This window comes from Nomascus leucogenys, chromosome 10 (genome assembly GCF_006542625.1).
Source record: "Nomascus leucogenys isolate Asia chromosome 10, Asia_NLE_v1, whole genome shotgun sequence".
In the NCBI taxonomy this organism is placed as follows: Eukaryota; Metazoa; Chordata; class Mammalia; order Primates; family Hylobatidae; genus Nomascus; species Nomascus leucogenys.
In genome coordinates, this window is record NC_044390.1 from 23,100,889 (window position 1) to 23,117,017 (window position 16,129).

Sequence of the window (16,129 nt, forward strand, 5' to 3'; positions counted from 1 at the left end):
CTCTGTTGAAGGTGCAGCAAACTTGCAAATCTCTAGTCAGGGGAAGCTCTGCCTCTCAAAAGTTTTTTGCCAGTGTTTCTGCTAGGATTTCTAGGTCTCCCAGGCATGTGGAGTTAAGAGATCATTTGGGGATTCAGGCAGCGTAGCGTTTATACTCAGATCTTAGATCTCAGACCTTTTGTATCTCTCCTGTTTCCAGAATGTACCTCTTAAATTTGCACCTGCTCCGATCTCTGAATTTTGCATCACCACCTTGACCTGGTAAGGATGTGGTACTCCACTGCTAGATCTACGGGGGCTAGGAGCATCCCTAGCAAGATAGCCATAAACTCTGACTTCCTATCCAATCAGTCACAGTCTTGCAATAGTAACCTCTTCTTATATTTCTGCCTTTGGTCATTTTCCAGAATCTTACAGTTGTTTTTAATAATCTGGCCAGTTTTCATCATTGTTATTTGCAGAAGAATCTGACCTCTTCAAGCTACTGTTCCTTGAAATGTCCCTGGACTATTTTAATAGCCTCTTATATTGTATTCCTGTTTCTTCCCCTACCTTCCTTCACCTTTCTTACCTTCTCTTCTCCACACAGAAACCAGACTTTGAAACATAAATCACACGGTATCACATCACCACACAAAATTCTCAAAGAGCTTCGCATTTCACTCAGAATAAAAGCCAAGTACTGAGTATAGCCTACAAGTTTTATGTGAGGATATCCTGGGCTACCTCCAAATGCCATCTCTCACCAGTCTCACCAAGACTGCTCTGCTGTGTTTAAAATGCACCAAGCGTGCTCCAGCTTGGGCACCTGCTGTTCACTTCACCTGAAAGATATCCCTTTCTATATATTAGCTGAATTACCTTTCACAGTATCCCATCAGGCAGGTACTAAAGTTACCCCCACTTTACAGATGAGGAACTAATGGACAATGAGTTGAAGCAAACTGCCCAAGTTAGCACAGCTAATAAGTGCTGGAGTCAATATTTGAACCCAGGCAGTCTGTCTGGAAAGCCATAATTTATGCACTGAAAAGATAGTTATTTCTAACATATTTCCTTTCTATTTAAATATTTTATTCTAGTTCTTTTTAGATGAACAATGAAGAAGAAACTCTTAGGACTCTAATCAGACAAGAAGATCACCGGGCACGTGAAACCTACTGAAATGGATACACTGAGGATTTTAGAAAAAACTTTGTTCCATAAAACACCAAATGATTGTGCCGAACATCTGCTAGTGTGCTTTTCCAAACTGTGCATTGCAGCTCTGGGAATTATGTTTACTTGTAACTCCTCATAAAGTATCAGCATAAGACTGAGAGGTGACAGCGTGCTGGCAGCCCTCGCTCGCTCTCGGCGCCTCCTCGGCCTTGTCGCCCATTCTGGCCGCACTTGAGGAGTCCTTCAGCCCACCACTGCACTGTGGGAGCCCCTCTCTAGGCTGGCTGAGGCTGAAGCCGGATCCCTCAGCTTGCAGGGAGGTGTGGAGGGAGAGGTGTGGGCGGGAACCAGGGCTGCGAGCCACGCTTGCGGGCCAGCACGAGTTCCAGGTGGGTGTGGACTTGGCAGGCCCAGCACTCGGAGCAGCCAGCCGGCACCGCCAGCCCCAGGCAGTAAGGAGCTTAGCACCCGGAACAGCAGCTGCAGAGGATGCACCAGGTCCCCCAGCAGTGCCGGCCCACCAGCGCTGCTCTTGAATTCTTGCTGGGCCTCAGCTGCCTCCCCGCGGGGCACGGCTCAAGACCCACAGCCCGCCATGCCTGAGTCCCCCTCCCCCTGCCGTGGGCTCCTGCGCGACCCGAGCCTCCCCGACAAGCACCGCCTCCGGCTTCACAGCGCCAGGTCCCATTGACCACCCAAGGGCTGAGGAGTGCAGGCGCATGGCGTGGGACTGGTGGGCAGCTCCACCTGCGGCCCCAATGTGGGATCCACTAGGTGAAGCCAGCTGGGCTCCTGAGTCTAGTGGGGACTTGGATAACCTTTATATCTAGCTAATGGATTATAAATACACCAATCAGCACTCTGTGTCTAGCTCAAGATTTGTAAATGCACCAATCAGCACCCTGTGTCTAACTCAAGGTTTGTAAATGCACCAATCAGTGCTCTGTGTCTAGGTGATCTAGTGGGGACTTGGAGAACCTTTATGTCTAGCTAAGGGATTGTAAATACACCAATCAGCACTCTAGCTCAAGGTTTGTAAATGCACCAATCAGCACCCTGTGTCTAGCTCAAGGTTTGTAAACGCACTAATCAGTGCTCTGAGTCTAGCTAATCTAGTGGGGACTTGGAGAACTTTCATGCCTAGCTCAGGGATTGTAAATGTACCAATCAGCACCCTGTCAAAATGGACCAATCAGCTCTCTGTAAAACAGACCAATCAGCTCTCTGTAAAATGGACCAATAAGCAGGATGTGGGTGGGGCCAGATAAGGGAATAAAAGCAGGCTGCCCAAGCCAGCAGTGGCAACCCACTCGGGTCCCCTTCCACACTGTGGCAGCTTCGTTCTTTCACTCCTTGCAATAAATCTTGCTGCTGCTCACTCTTTGGGTCCACATTGCCTTTGTGAGTTGTAACACTCACCGTGAAGGTCTGGAGGCCAGCAAGACCATGAACCCACCGGGAGGAATGAACAACTCCAGATGCGTCTCCTTAAGAGCTGTAACACTCACTGCGAAGCTCTGCAGCTTCACTCCTGAAGCCAGTGAGACCACGAACCCACCAGAAGGAAGAAACTCCAAATACATCCGAACATCAGAAGGAACAAACTCCGGACACGCCACCTTTAAGAACTATAACACTCACCAAGAGGGTCCACAGCTTCATTCTTGAAGTCAGTGAGACCAAGAACCCAACAATTCCGGACACAAGACCATACTCCTTGTGAGTCCCTAGTGGAAATCTATTTTAGTCTCCTTGCAGCTCCTTAAACACACGATGTAGGCTCCCTCGTCAGGGCATTTCTGTTCCCTGTTGTCACTAAATGGACTGCTTTCCCTCCAGAGATCTTCATGGCTCAGTTTTTTTCTTATCTTTTCAGATTTAGGGTTACCTCAATGAGGCCTTGCCAGGACAACTTACTTAAAATTGCAAACATTTTCCTCTTCTTCCCCTTATTTACTCCTCCCGTATCTAGTATACTTTCTTTTTCTTTACAGCACTAAAAAAGTTTTGACTATCTTCTCCCTCTAGAATGCAAGCAAGATGAAGGTAGGGGCTTTTGTTTTTTGCACTGCTGTTTTCCTGACTCCTTGAAAAGTGCCAGGCACACAGTTGACACTTGGTAAATGTTTGCTGACTGAATGAATAAATGAACTTCCCCAAGATCAAAGAACTGGAAGAGGCAGAATTGGAATTTGAACCTTATTTGACTCCATATTTAACTGCTAAATATACGGTCCATAATAGCTAACAATTATTTAATAAGATACAAATCTGGTCATAGGATTCTAAAATCTCTTCTGATAGAAATAATGGACCTCATATAGCAATGGGGAAAAAACGCCCATCTTCACATAAACAAAAATTAAGATTTTCTGAAAAGCACAAATGATAAAAACTCACTCTTTTTAATATTACAAGTAGCTGACCATTTTTACAATGGCATAATTTGTATAAAAGTTTGTAGGATGACCAGAGACATTCCGAAAGTGAACAAACTAACCTAGATTCTATTGTTGTTGGATAGATACAAAATTGCTTGTAAGGTTTTCTCAAAAGATGTTAGCATTTTATTCCCAGCTTAAGAGAGCAAATAAGTGGTATTATTCATTCGTTCATTCATTTCATTACTCATTGCTAAGTATTTATCAGCCACATAATCTAGTGAGGCATTGATCTAATTGTTATAGGCACTAAGGATACAGCAGTGAACAAAAACAATTCTTACATTCTTAAAGGGAGGAACAGACAGTTTAAAAAAAAAAAAACAAGGAATGTAATAGTGTCATTAAATATTGATTGTGATAAGAAATGGACTTGGTAATTAATTGTTAAATAATTCAGAGTAGATTTTATCATGGTGGTGATGAGCTCAGATTCAAGTCAGATGACCCAGGTTTGGGAATCTTCCATTATAAGCTATATCCCTTGCAAATTAACTCAAGTTATAATTTCACAAATAGAGAATAACAGAACCTATCTTGCAAGGCTGATGTAAATATTAAAAGAGAAAATATACATGAAGACACTTAGCACACTACAGAGTATATAGTAAATATCAAATATTCCAATTATTATTATTAGAATATGTAAGACAATCTAACTCTACCATTGTCTGGAGACCAGGCTAAACACGTATTAAAGTCTTACGCTCTAAACTTGAGAGTAGTTTCATTTTATTTATTTAAAGCTAATATGAGTAATTCACTAATTCCTCCATTCAACAAATATTCATCCAGTATCTAATGTATGCCAAGTATTTTACCAAGTGCTGGGAATACATCAGTTGACAAATCAAAGACTCTGCTCTTTTGGAGTTTAAGTAAAACTGTCATGTCATCATAAGTGCCATATATTTATTATGAGAGCAAACTGAAGAAGTGCCTAACTTTTCAATAACAATGACTTAAAAAAACAACAAGTATTTACCAAGTGCTATTATAAGAGGTCCCTCTAGTGATGCTTTGCATTCAGAAAATGCTTGATGAATAAAGTTCACTAGTAAGGGTATGTTTGGGAAGCCTAGAAGGAAAGTAAAAATCCCAGGAGCTTGTTGGTGTCCATCATTCTACTTCCAAAATATGCTTGCCTGAGAAGAATCTACATTTCTTGAGGGTAGGAAAACCTCGAGCCTACAAAAATCCATGACACGTTAGGTACTTTAAAATAGTTTTTAAATGAAATGGTGAATATTCGAATACCACCCTAGTCCAAGATACAATCATCTGTTGTACTACTGAGATAGTCTCCTAACTGGCCTCTCAGCTTAAGCTTTTGCCCCCCTAGTCTATTTTTCAAATAATTCACAGTTATCTTTTCAAATGTGAATTAGGTCATTATGTTGCCTAAATAACCCCAAAGGTTTCCATCACACTTAAAATCCAAAATCCTTCCAAGGCCTAGAAAGGCCTGCGCCATCTGGCCTCTGCTTGCCTCCCGTCCTGCACCTGCAGCCCCTCACCTGGCTAGAGCCAAGCCTAGCCTGCGGTTCCCGCCGCCTGCAACCCCTTGCCGTGGCTCTGCAGGCTGGTGCCTTCTCACGTTCCTGACCTGCTAAATTGAGGCAGCCTCCTTACACAATCCCTACCACATTACACTTTTTATTTTCTACTTCATTACCACCATTTGAAATTATCTTTATTAACTGTTGAGTAATCTTCCACCACAGGCTGGAAGATTCCACCTAGAATTTATAAAACCTGTTGAGAGCACTGCTCCCCTAGTTTCCCTTGAGTCAATTATTATGGAATTACTAGATGAAGGAACTCCCCTGCCCTGTTTCCTGCTTTATTTAAATTGTGGAAATACACAAGCACCCAAAGAAAGAGTGATCCTGATTCCAAAGAACATTTCCCGCCCCACCCCTCAACTAATCCGACCCCTCCTAGGTTTCCCAGGGGGCCGCCCCGCCCCCGGCCGCGATCGCCTCGCCTCCGCCGCCCCGCACCTGGTTCTGCTGGCTTCCACCAGGGGGCTCGATTCGCCTGCCGGGACCTTCTCCTCCGCCTCCCTTCCCGCCCCGCCTACCCCGCCACCCACCTGCTTCCCCCTCTGCTTCCACTAAGGGGCGCGTCTCTGAGGGCCGTGCCTCCGCCTCCGACGCTGACTTCCTCAGCGCAGCCAGCACTGTCTCTGGTGGCAAGTCGACCAGCTCCTCCCACACGGATTCTGTGTAGAAATCCACGGTATGCGCATTGGAAATGGACAGGGCATCCCTCAGGAACTGCAGCAGTCCCTGCAAGTTGGCACGCAGCGTTGGCAGGTCCGGGGTCACCGGGAGAGGGCAAGAAGCCGCCATGACGCTCACCCTCCCAGGCTGTAGGTGGCGCAAACATGGCCGTGAGGCGCCAGCTCGGCCCAAATTAGCACAGGCAGGCTCAGTAGAGCTCCGAGCCGGATTCCTTCTGAGCGATTGATTGCTTCGGCTTGGTGACGTATTTTGTGGGCGTCAGTCGTGGTCCTCTGATGACGCAGTTAGTCGGTTGCAATGGCGCCGGTGAGGCGGTCTGCGAAGTGGCGGCCTGTTGGTATTGGGGCGCGTGGTGAAGGGGTTTCCACGGTCGGGTACCGGAATAAGAATGTGAAACAGAAGACATGGCGGCCTAACCACCCGCAAGCCTTCGTGGGGAGCGTTCGCGAGGGTATGTAAGAAGGCACCCATTTGCAAGTCCTCAGGCTTGCTAAGTCTTAGGATACAAGACCCGCTGAAGCTTGGAGGAAGGATTTAGGAACCAGATCCGGTCCTACTTGGGGCAGGGGAATTCATTCCTGAGTCCGCTAAAGCTGTGAGCTTCGCAGAGCTCTAGATAGGAAGACGGAGCAGTGTTGCTAACTTTAATTATTTAAACGTCTTTCCTGACGTAACCCTGTATTTCATCAGAACTTTTTTCCTATATTTTTCCTGAGAAACTGAGCAGAGAGAGTCTATGGCCCTGTGAACTTTTGCGCATGTAGTAAGGTAAAGGATAGAGAGGAGGACAGGGCCAGAAACACTGCTCCGAATTCTTCCTTATTACACATACCCGAGGCCCTCCAGCCTTCACTTTAATTTGTGTTTGTCCTTTTGTATTGCTGTCTGTAAGGTCCCTTAGATCCCACTTGGAATATATAAATGTTAAATTGAGTCTTCTGATAATAGCTAGCTTTTCACACAATACACTGTCCTTTTCTTTCGTGTTGAAACATTTTCGAAAACATACAGTTTTGTCCAAGGTAAGATACTAGATGTGGCATTTTTTTTCTGTTTTTTAAGCATTTATTGAAGGCTCAGATTAAGTGTTTTAGATGAACTAAGGAATTTGTTTTGATTTGTGAATACAGCTGTAAACTCAAGTTGTGCAACAGTCTGAACTGGTCAGTTTTTCTTTGAGATTCTTACTTGGATTTCTGCATGACTGTTAGCCTTGTCTTTTTGCAAAGGGCCAACTTGCTGTGCAATCCATCAGCTTAAATTTGTTGCTTGAAATAATTTTTTAAAGCAAAACATAATCCTAGAATCTGAATGTGATGACATTGAAAAAGTTTTCATTTGTAATTAACAGCTCCATTCTTCGCTCAACTTCTTCTTTTCTCTGAAAGTAATTTTGGATGATATTCCTCAATGTAGGACAAGGCTTTGCTTTTCGAAGAAAACTGAGAATACAGCAAAGTTACAAGAAATTGCTACGGAAGGAAAATAAGGCTCAAACGTCACTGGAATCTCAATTCACAGATCGATACCCAGATAATCTGAAACATCTCTATTTAGCTGAAGAGGAAAGACTTAGGAAGCAAACAAGAAAAGTCGACCATCCTTTGTCAGAACAAGTTCACCAGCCTTTGCTTGAAGAACAGTGTAGCATTGACCAGGCTTTATTTGAAGATCAGTGTAGCTTTGACCAGCCTCAGCCCGAAGAACAATGTATTAAAACAGCAAAGTATGTATTTTCTTCATTTGAAATCCTTTAAGTGTCTTTTTATTTAAAAGTACTATAGGATAATTTATATAGGAATTGGATTTTTTGTTATTTAATACATTTTAGAAGTCACAGTTTAATTAGGGAAACATTTTCATGGAGGCTCTATTTTTAGCTTCAATAACTGAATTAGGCTGGTTTAGCTTAATTGACAAAGTAACGTAATGGGAATTAAGAGCTCTGGAATTTGGGTTTCTTCCTCTCAAGTACAGGTGGTAACTTGATTGGACCATATGTTATGAATATATTTTTGAAAAATAACTTCTGAGAGGTGTTATAATTTTAGTCATTAACAGTATGGGTTCTAGAGCCAGACTCAACATGTTAGTGTCCCAGTGACCTCTTATTTAAAATGGGAAAAATAACACTATGTCCTCTTTAAATTGGGGAAGATAATACTGTAATGAATATATACTTCAGAGCTGCCATGTTGCACAGCTCCAGAATGGATTACTCACATAAACTCAGGTGTTCCTAAGGTGTTTCATGACATTATTGTGAAGACTCAGTGAGTTAATGTATATGAGGATCTTAAAGGGTATATATGGTACGTGGTTAGTGCTCTTGAGCGTTAGCTACTACTATTAATCTGGATTTTCTGCAGAGGACCAGAAATGGGTTGCAATTGCAAATGCACAGCTCCGTGACGCTTTGGTTTTATAAGAGTTAACTTATAAAAAACTATCGCTGCATACTTCAAGGTAAAAAACAATGCTAAAATCTAAAATTGCAAGAAGCTGGGTATTGGGAGCATAATTTTTTACTTCATTGAAACCATATCTTTTAAAGTCGTGAGCTATTTGCGCTAAAAATAACAGGAAATGGGACCATGGGGGGGAAAATGTAATTGGGGATGAAGGCAGAGACACAAAAAGTTTACTTTTGGTAGGCTTGATCATTATATTGTTAAATAATCAGTATAAAGTTCAGGGAAAAGATTAGCACTAGAAATGTAGATTTGAGTTATTCTCTGATAATTGAAGTAAGGAAGTTTAAATCATGAGGAAGGTAAAACATGCTTTTAAAGATTACGGTTTATTTTGGGGTGGAAACAGGGAAAATGTTGTCATTGAAGAAGTTAAGCTTTTCACGACTGGAGAAAGAGAGATACAGTGACAGCTCTGCCACAGAGAAAAGTTGTGTAGGGATTAGTCAGCTATCAAATATTGTGGTCCCCCGTTATCTGTTTGGAAGATGTTCTAAGACCCCCAGTGGATGCCATGAAACTGCAAATGGTACCAAACCCAGTTTCTGTCGATTGGAATATATTTCTGTTGATGTCTTTTACTTGGGAATTTAATGCCTTTTCCATCTTAAATCATGTACTGTGGCCATAACTTTTGCAGTTTGAAGTGTGACAGCAAAACTAGCATGAATTTCTTTTTCCTTCACAATTTGATGTATAGAACATTTCTTTTTAACCATAGATCTTAGCAACTTCAACATATGATTTTTTTCTTTCCTTATTAAGTCAAGAACTTTTACCTTTTCACTTAAAGCAAACACTCAGAGTGGTGTACAAATTAAAACATATGAATTGTTTATTTCTGGAATTTTTCAATTTAATATTTTTGGACCTCTGTTGACTGCAGGCAACTGAAACCGTGGAACAAGGAAACCATGGATAAGGGGTGTGCTACTCTACTATAAAGTTGAAGGTGGATAGGACTGAGAACAGGTCTCTGGATTTGTGGACTAGGCAGTTATATTGTAGTTATATAGTGAAAAGTTGAATGACAGAGGAAAGTTATTACTGAATCAAGGATACTGAGGAAATGAATGGAATTCCAAGTAGTTGGATTAGCCTTGGCAAAAAGGACATCTTCAGAGAGATGAGAAGTACTTAAAGATAGAACAGTTCAAAATGGTGTCTAGGTCCAAGATATGGTGATTCATGACTAAGTAGGTAAAATGGAATAGAGAGGAGGGGCTCAGAACTTTGAGATTAAAGTTGATATATACACATAATTTTCTTAACACCCTTAAACAACAAGTTTAATCCTTTTTTCAGTCTGGCATTTCTGTCATTCATATACTGGTTTCATTACTTTTAAGTTTTTTTTTTTTTTTTTTTTAACATTTTAGGATTTTTCATAGCTTTCTATATTTTTTCCTAGTTGAAATATTTCTCTAAGAATCCTCATTTGTGCCTTTTATTTAATGTATACTCTTAAAAGCTACAACTGTGTTTTTAATACCTTTTCAGACATTTTACTAAAAAAGTCCTGTTTCTTCATCCCCCAATTAAAAGCTCCTTTACAATTCCAAAGAAAAATAAAAAGAAAACATCAAATCAAAAAGCACAAGAAGAATATGAACAGGTACAAGCTAAACGTGCTGCTAAGAAACAAGTAAGTTCTACTTTAAAAATATTTAGTACAGTTTTTCTTATTTATCCTAAATATGTATACTATACCTGTTGTGCTTCTTGGTGCTGGGCACACAGTATTCTCTCTAACTATTTGTTGAATGAATGAGTAGTCTGAGCAAAGGTAGAGGATTGCATCTTATTCCAATTCCTTGCTTGTATTATCTCAAGCAATGCTAGTAGGTCAAAAATAGGATTTTGAACACATTGTTTATAGGTCAATATTGTGAACATCTGGGACAAAGTTTCTCTGAGTGTGGTCCAGGAACTTGCACTTGTTAAGCACCTCAAAAGATTTTTATGCATAATAAAACTTGAGAACCACTGACCTAAGAAAAATATAGATGATTTTCATAACATTACATTGAAGAAAGTAAAAGCAAAAGGGGAGGTGTTAGAATAAAATACTTTTTTACTATAAAGAGGTGTTCTTGCCTGTAAAAAAAAAAAAAAAAAACTACTATTTTAGCTTAGCAAAAGTTAGCACTCTATTATTTAGAAAACCAGAATTGTAGACCAGAATTAGACTTTTTTCAAATGAATACAGAATTACCCATAGTCTCAACAAAATTGTCATTTTGTTGCAACTGTGGTAGTTCTTGTTTTTGCATTGAAGTTTTATTAATCTGTAGCTTTAAAAAGTATAACGTGTCAGTTAAAAATACCCTAAAGATGATATGTAATTTTGCTTGTTTTTGCTTTAGAATATCTGTAATTAAGAATTCTTAACATCTAAAATGTTTTCATTGTTGTTAAGCTGGTGGCAGATTAGGAGAAAGCAGGAAAATTTCTTCATGGGAATAGTGGACCAGTATTAACTAGCACAGCTTTATGCTGTTTCCAACCATCTGTCACCTTTGGAAATAGTATTATCAGATGAAGCGCAGTAATGACCATTATGCTGTAAAACATTTAATGTCCTTTTAAAATTTTCTTTATATAGAGCTGGGGCTTTGTGATCATGAAAATTCTGTTATACCATGTGTCGTTATAATGTGAAGGCAAAGAGGGTACTTTGCTTCAATTAGGAGAAAGTGCACATCTTGCAAAATAGAAGAGACAAACCTTAGAGTGTTTGCTTAGTAATAGCTATTTCAAAACAATTTCTGAACTGTATCTACTGTTTGTTGCTAATGAAAGTTACATATGTTAATAATTTTAGGAATTCGAGAGGAGAAAACAGGAGAGAGAAGAAGCCCAAAGGCAGTACAAAAAGAAGAAAATGGAAGTGTTTAAAATATTGAACAAAAAGACTAAAAAGGGCCAACCAAACTTGAATGTACAAATGGAGTACCTTCTTCAAAAAATACAAGAAAAATGTTAAACATTTTGTTCCTACAGGTTAAAATATCTGCTGCCTATTAGGTTCTTCTGTGACAAGTGCCTCCCAGCAGTGAACTAAATTTGTCGACATAAACTGGATTGCTAAACTATGCTTAATATAAGATGTTCACATATTTTTATTATGGTAAAAAATTTTCTAAATATGTTCTACATATGTTTCTTATTTATTTGCCTCTGAAGGAAGGTTGGCCTGAAGAACTGAAAGAACCTCTTACTTGCAAGATAGGCCCAAGCATGTAATACTTTTGTGCCATATGAGATTTATATAGAAATAAATTTTTTTAAAAAATAAGGAATCAGAGCTATCAATGAAGCGTTTCAATGAAATGTTTCAATTTAGTAAACAGTTATGTTGTTTTAAAATTTATTTTAATGATGAGGGTGGCAAAGACTCCCCTTGGACTTTTTATTTATTTTAAGTACATGTTACAGGGTGATGGGTGCTGAAATAAACTGCCCTCACCACATAACAAAGCGACCTTGATAAAGCAGTGAACTCAAAAGTCTTATATTTATAAACATTCCCTTAAATGGAAGTACATGGCTTGTTAGTCTAAGGTCTTTTAAATAATGCTGGAGACCCCACAGTGTCACAGCAAGAATTAAGCTTTCCAGTTCCTATGGACCCTATACTTTAAGAACATTATCTCTGTCTCCCTTGTTGGTACCCTTGTGAACTGAGATAAGCTACTGGGATAACTGCTTCTCATGCTTTGCAAATTGCAGAAGAATGAGAAAGGCTTAACTATATATATAGTCATTGTAAGCAAAAAGGGCTGACCAATAATACTTGCCAAATATTGAATAATAAAATTTTATAAATGATAGCAAATACAGTCTGAAATTGCATTAAGATTTTAGGGAGCTCTTTCAGTCTACTAATTTATTCTGCATTTCAAGATCAGTAGAAAGTGCTTAGATAACACTGAACTTAATCTTCATTGCATAGAAAAGCAATGCTTTAGAAATTTGCATTGCCCTATATTGCATTTAAAATAAGCAGCCCAGAAAGCCTAAATTTGGCTGCATTGGTGAAGACAGCACATCATGATGCAGGATAAATTATTTCAGTAAATTGCTTTATAATTTTTGTGCATTTTCACTTCTAGACACTTAATCATAACAAAACATGGAAGGAGATCTAGTCCTTTTGAGAGACAAGTGAAAGTCAAGTTATATTCATTTTAACAACTTTGTTAAACAGCTACTTTATGCAAGGCTTATATTAAGGAGTTACTCTTTAAAATTCCAAAGTTCTTGTAGAGGAATAAGTGCCAAGTAATGATATAATAGGGGAAAAAGTAATCAGTGACAATCAGATAAAGCAAAAGGTTCAGATTTTAGTGTATCAATGAAGCACCCAAGAAGCTTTTCCTTTTTTGTTTTCTTATTTTGGTGGTGGACAGTCTCCCGCCCAGGCTGGAGTGCAGTGGTGTGATCATGGCTCACTGCAGCCTCGGACTCTTGGCCTCAAGTGATCCTACTCAGCCTCACGAGTAGCTGGGACTACATGTGCGTGCCAACACCTGGCTAACATTTTCTGTAGAGATGAGGTCTTGCCATGTTCAGCCTTGCCTGGGCTGGTTTTGAACTGGCCTCAGGGATCCTCTTGGCTCAACCTTGGCCATACAAAGTGCTGAGATTATAGGTGTGAGCCACTGAGCCTGGCCTATAGGCTTCTTAAGAGGCATGTTTGAGGACCCTACGCTAAGGGATTTGGATGCTGTAGATGGGCTTAGTAATGGATGTTTTAACAGGCAACCCCAGTGATTCTGCTGTGGTTGCTCCTCGCCACACTTTAAAAATGTTGGACCAGGGCCTCAGAGAAGAAAGAGGTTTTGTTTGGTTTAAGAAATTAGAGAAAGTTTCATGTGTGCAATAGCATTTGAGGAAAGCCTTCAAGGTTAAAAAGATTAGAAGTGAAATAGCATGAGGGAAGTTACAAAGGGAAGCAAGCTTGGTATTATTTAAATATCTAATAAATAGTTAGAATATATTATTATTGATGGAGGTAATACTTCCTATCAGTTCCCTATTGTTTCCTTCCATGTGGAGAAGACACCATCATCCAAACACTCATGCTATCTTTACTTCTTGTCCCACTTGTTCCACCTAGGGGAGGTAAAGTAATAAATGATGTCTGGGAGGAGGACCTGGGCTGTCAGCAGAGTGCATGTACTCTTAATTGCTATTCTAATACTATAAGTGAAGAACAGGCTACATTGATAAATGTTAGAAGGGGGATGGATATTTTTTAAAATATATCTAGAAATTTGTGCTGTATGGGTTAGTACATCAAGAAATAAAATAGGAATAAAATTTGAAGGAGCACAACATAGAGAGGCTTAATTGTGGCCATAGCTAATGGTTTCTGGTTTCAGACCTTAATGTATACGAGAGCCTTGATCTTGGTAGTTTGTAGAGGCTTCTATTAGGGCTATTAATTTGATTTTGTAAGTGTGAAGTAGGCTTTTAGTTGCAGTTTTGGCAAGAGGCTTTAAGACTTAAGGCACATGGGATTTTGACCTAAAAGTTTAGGGTATCTTTGTCCAGAGAAATTGGTAATTTCTATGGAGACAACATGCAATACTGGGCTTTAAGCACATATGTGCAGACCTCAATGAAGCAGAGTTTGAGTGAGGGTGATGGAGACACATTGGCTTCAGCAAAGACAAAGTGGAAGAGGGGCTCACCCAAATGCTGGCCTCATGGATGTCCTCACCAGATGCCAGCCCAAGGTGAGGCTTAGCAAGCTACTGTAGTGCTGGCATCAACAAAGGCACTGGCATGTGCAAGTGGTCTCATGCAGGCTACTGCAGCTTGACTGTGGCCTACATTAAATATGCATGTGTGAGCAGCAAAGGCCTCATCAGATGCTGCTAAGTCGACACCAGAAAACAGTTTTATTCGCGGCAAGGATTTAATGATATAAGAAGAAATATTCATAGCTATGCTAGATGTTAATGACTGTATCAGTATTTGCTACTTTTAAACTTAAAGACAGATGTGCCTTGGTTGCAATATAAAGTTCTAGAAAAGCTCAAGGTCTAAATTGTTCTGAGAGTCATTGAAATGCTGTGTAAAAGAGAAAATTTTGAATCTGAAGATATTTGAACATACTGGGAAAAGATCAGGTCTCCTTTGACTTGGTGATTGGGACTGGACCACTCCAAATTCTATACTTGGTTAGATAGCATCAGTGTTTCAGATGTCACTTTCTGAAAGGGAAGATACAGGGTGCCATGCTAAATACATGGTGAAAAGTTTAACTTCTTGCTGACAAATTTCTTCCAACTTAGTTTAAGTGTGCAGCTCATGTGACTGGCATTCTGATGAGGCTAAAGCCATCACTGGTTATCCTCCTTCCTACTGATTCATGAGTTCCTGCCATAGAGTTTCTGCTACATGTAGTCTTTGGCAATAAATACTACTGAGTTCTGGGAGCATAATTTTGTACAGGATAACTGCCTTTTAAATTTGGTGGATATAAGGCAAGTATTGTAATTATCTTGGGTGTTTTATTAACTCTCCAGACCTTTTGTAAGTTGAGGCACACCATAGAGTTGTTGAATTAATTTAACTTCTGAAGTGCCAAATGAATGTGTTGTATCCATATCCAAAAAGAGACAGCCAGGCTGCAGCTGCTGAAGGAATCCTGAGAGGCATTAAGAACATTTCTGCCTGTGAGTGAATCCAATAAGAAACTGGGAAGGGCTTTAATTTTATTAAACTTTTACCTTATTACAGTGAGAGAATTTGATTCTGGGTTTTGATTATTTTGGTCTTTGGATATTAACTTGAAAGGTAACTTAATATGTAGACTTAATTTTTTCCCCAGGAGTTTGATAAGAGGAAAGATTTATACTGAAAGGTGGGACATCTGCATTTTGCTGGCAGATTAACATGGGGTGCTCTTTTTGCATTTGGGTAATTCCCATTGAGAACACTTGATTGAATCACCCATTGAGCTGATAGGCCTGTGGTGGAAATGCTACTTATGGGCCTGATGACCTTGGGTTTTGCAAAAAGATATATTGAGGTATAATTGACTGAGCATACATAAAATGTTCAATTTGGTGACTTGACACGTATATACTCATGAAACCATGGCAATCAACTACCTATCACCATCACTTCCTAACGTTTCCTCATGGTCTGTTGTAATCAATCCCAGGCAGCCACTTATCTGCTCTCTGTCACTAGTATGCATTTTCAAAATTTTTATATAATCAGAATCATATACTATAAACTTTTTTGTCTGGGCCTCTTTAAGTCAGCGTAATTATTTGGAGATTCATCCATGTTGTTGGATTTATCAAAAGTTTGCTCCTTTGTATTGCCAAGTGTTCTATTGTATGGACATACAATTTGTTTATCCATTCACCTGTTGATAGGCATGATAGACATTCTTTTTTTTTTTTTTTTTTTTTTTTTTGAGACTGAGTCTCACTCTGTTGCTCAGGCTGGAGTGCACCAGTGCATTCTCAGCTCACTGCAACCTCCGCCACCTGGGTTCATATGATTCTCCTTCCTCAGCCTCTCAAGTAGCTGAGATTACAGACGCATGCCACCACACCTGACTAATTTTTGTATTTTTAGTGGAGATGGGGTTTTGCGATGTTGAACAGGCTGGTCACGAACTCCTGACCTCAAGGGATTAGCCCTCCTTGGCCACCCAAAGTGCTGGAATTACATGTGTGAGCCACCACTCCTGGCCTGGCTCTTAAAGCTACTATGAACATTTGTGTATAAGTCTTGTATGGGCATACACTTTAATTTCTCTTAGATGACTACCTAGGAGTAG

At 40.0% G+C, this 16,129-nt stretch overlaps 2 protein-coding genes across 5 annotated transcripts in view; one reads left to right on the forward strand and one right to left on the reverse strand.

Moving 5' to 3' along the window:
• The window catches only part of METTL25 (methyltransferase like 25), a 123,406-nt gene extending 117,413 nt beyond the window's left edge, over nucleotides 1-5,993 (reverse strand). For all 3 annotated transcript variants that reach the window (XM_003259606.3, XM_030819896.1, XM_012500266.2), the window contains exon 1: nucleotides 5,698-5,993. In XM_003259606.3, coding sequence (XP_003259654.1) covers nucleotides 5,698-5,956 — 259 coding nt within the window. In that variant the 5' untranslated portion in view covers nucleotides 5,957-5,993. The remainder of the gene's footprint in view (nucleotides 1-5,697) is intronic.
• CCDC59 (coiled-coil domain containing 59) lies at nucleotides 5,965-11,621 on the forward strand. Of its 2 annotated transcripts, none has more exons than XM_003259607.3 (4): nucleotides 5,965-6,299; nucleotides 7,265-7,574; nucleotides 9,865-9,964; nucleotides 11,144-11,621. In XM_003259607.3, exons 1-4 carry the CDS (start codon nucleotides 6,146-6,148, stop codon nucleotides 11,303-11,305), a joined length of 726 nt encoding a protein of 241 aa, XP_003259655.1. In that variant the 5' UTR covers nucleotides 5,965-6,145; the 3' UTR covers nucleotides 11,306-11,621. The 2 variants fall into 2 exon arrangements, with proteins under 2 accessions (XP_003259655.1, XP_030675757.1); XM_030819897.1 differs by having other exon boundaries at nucleotides 6,213-6,299; nucleotides 7,200-7,574.
• The last annotated feature ends 4,508 nt before the right edge of the window (nucleotides 11,622-16,129 follow it).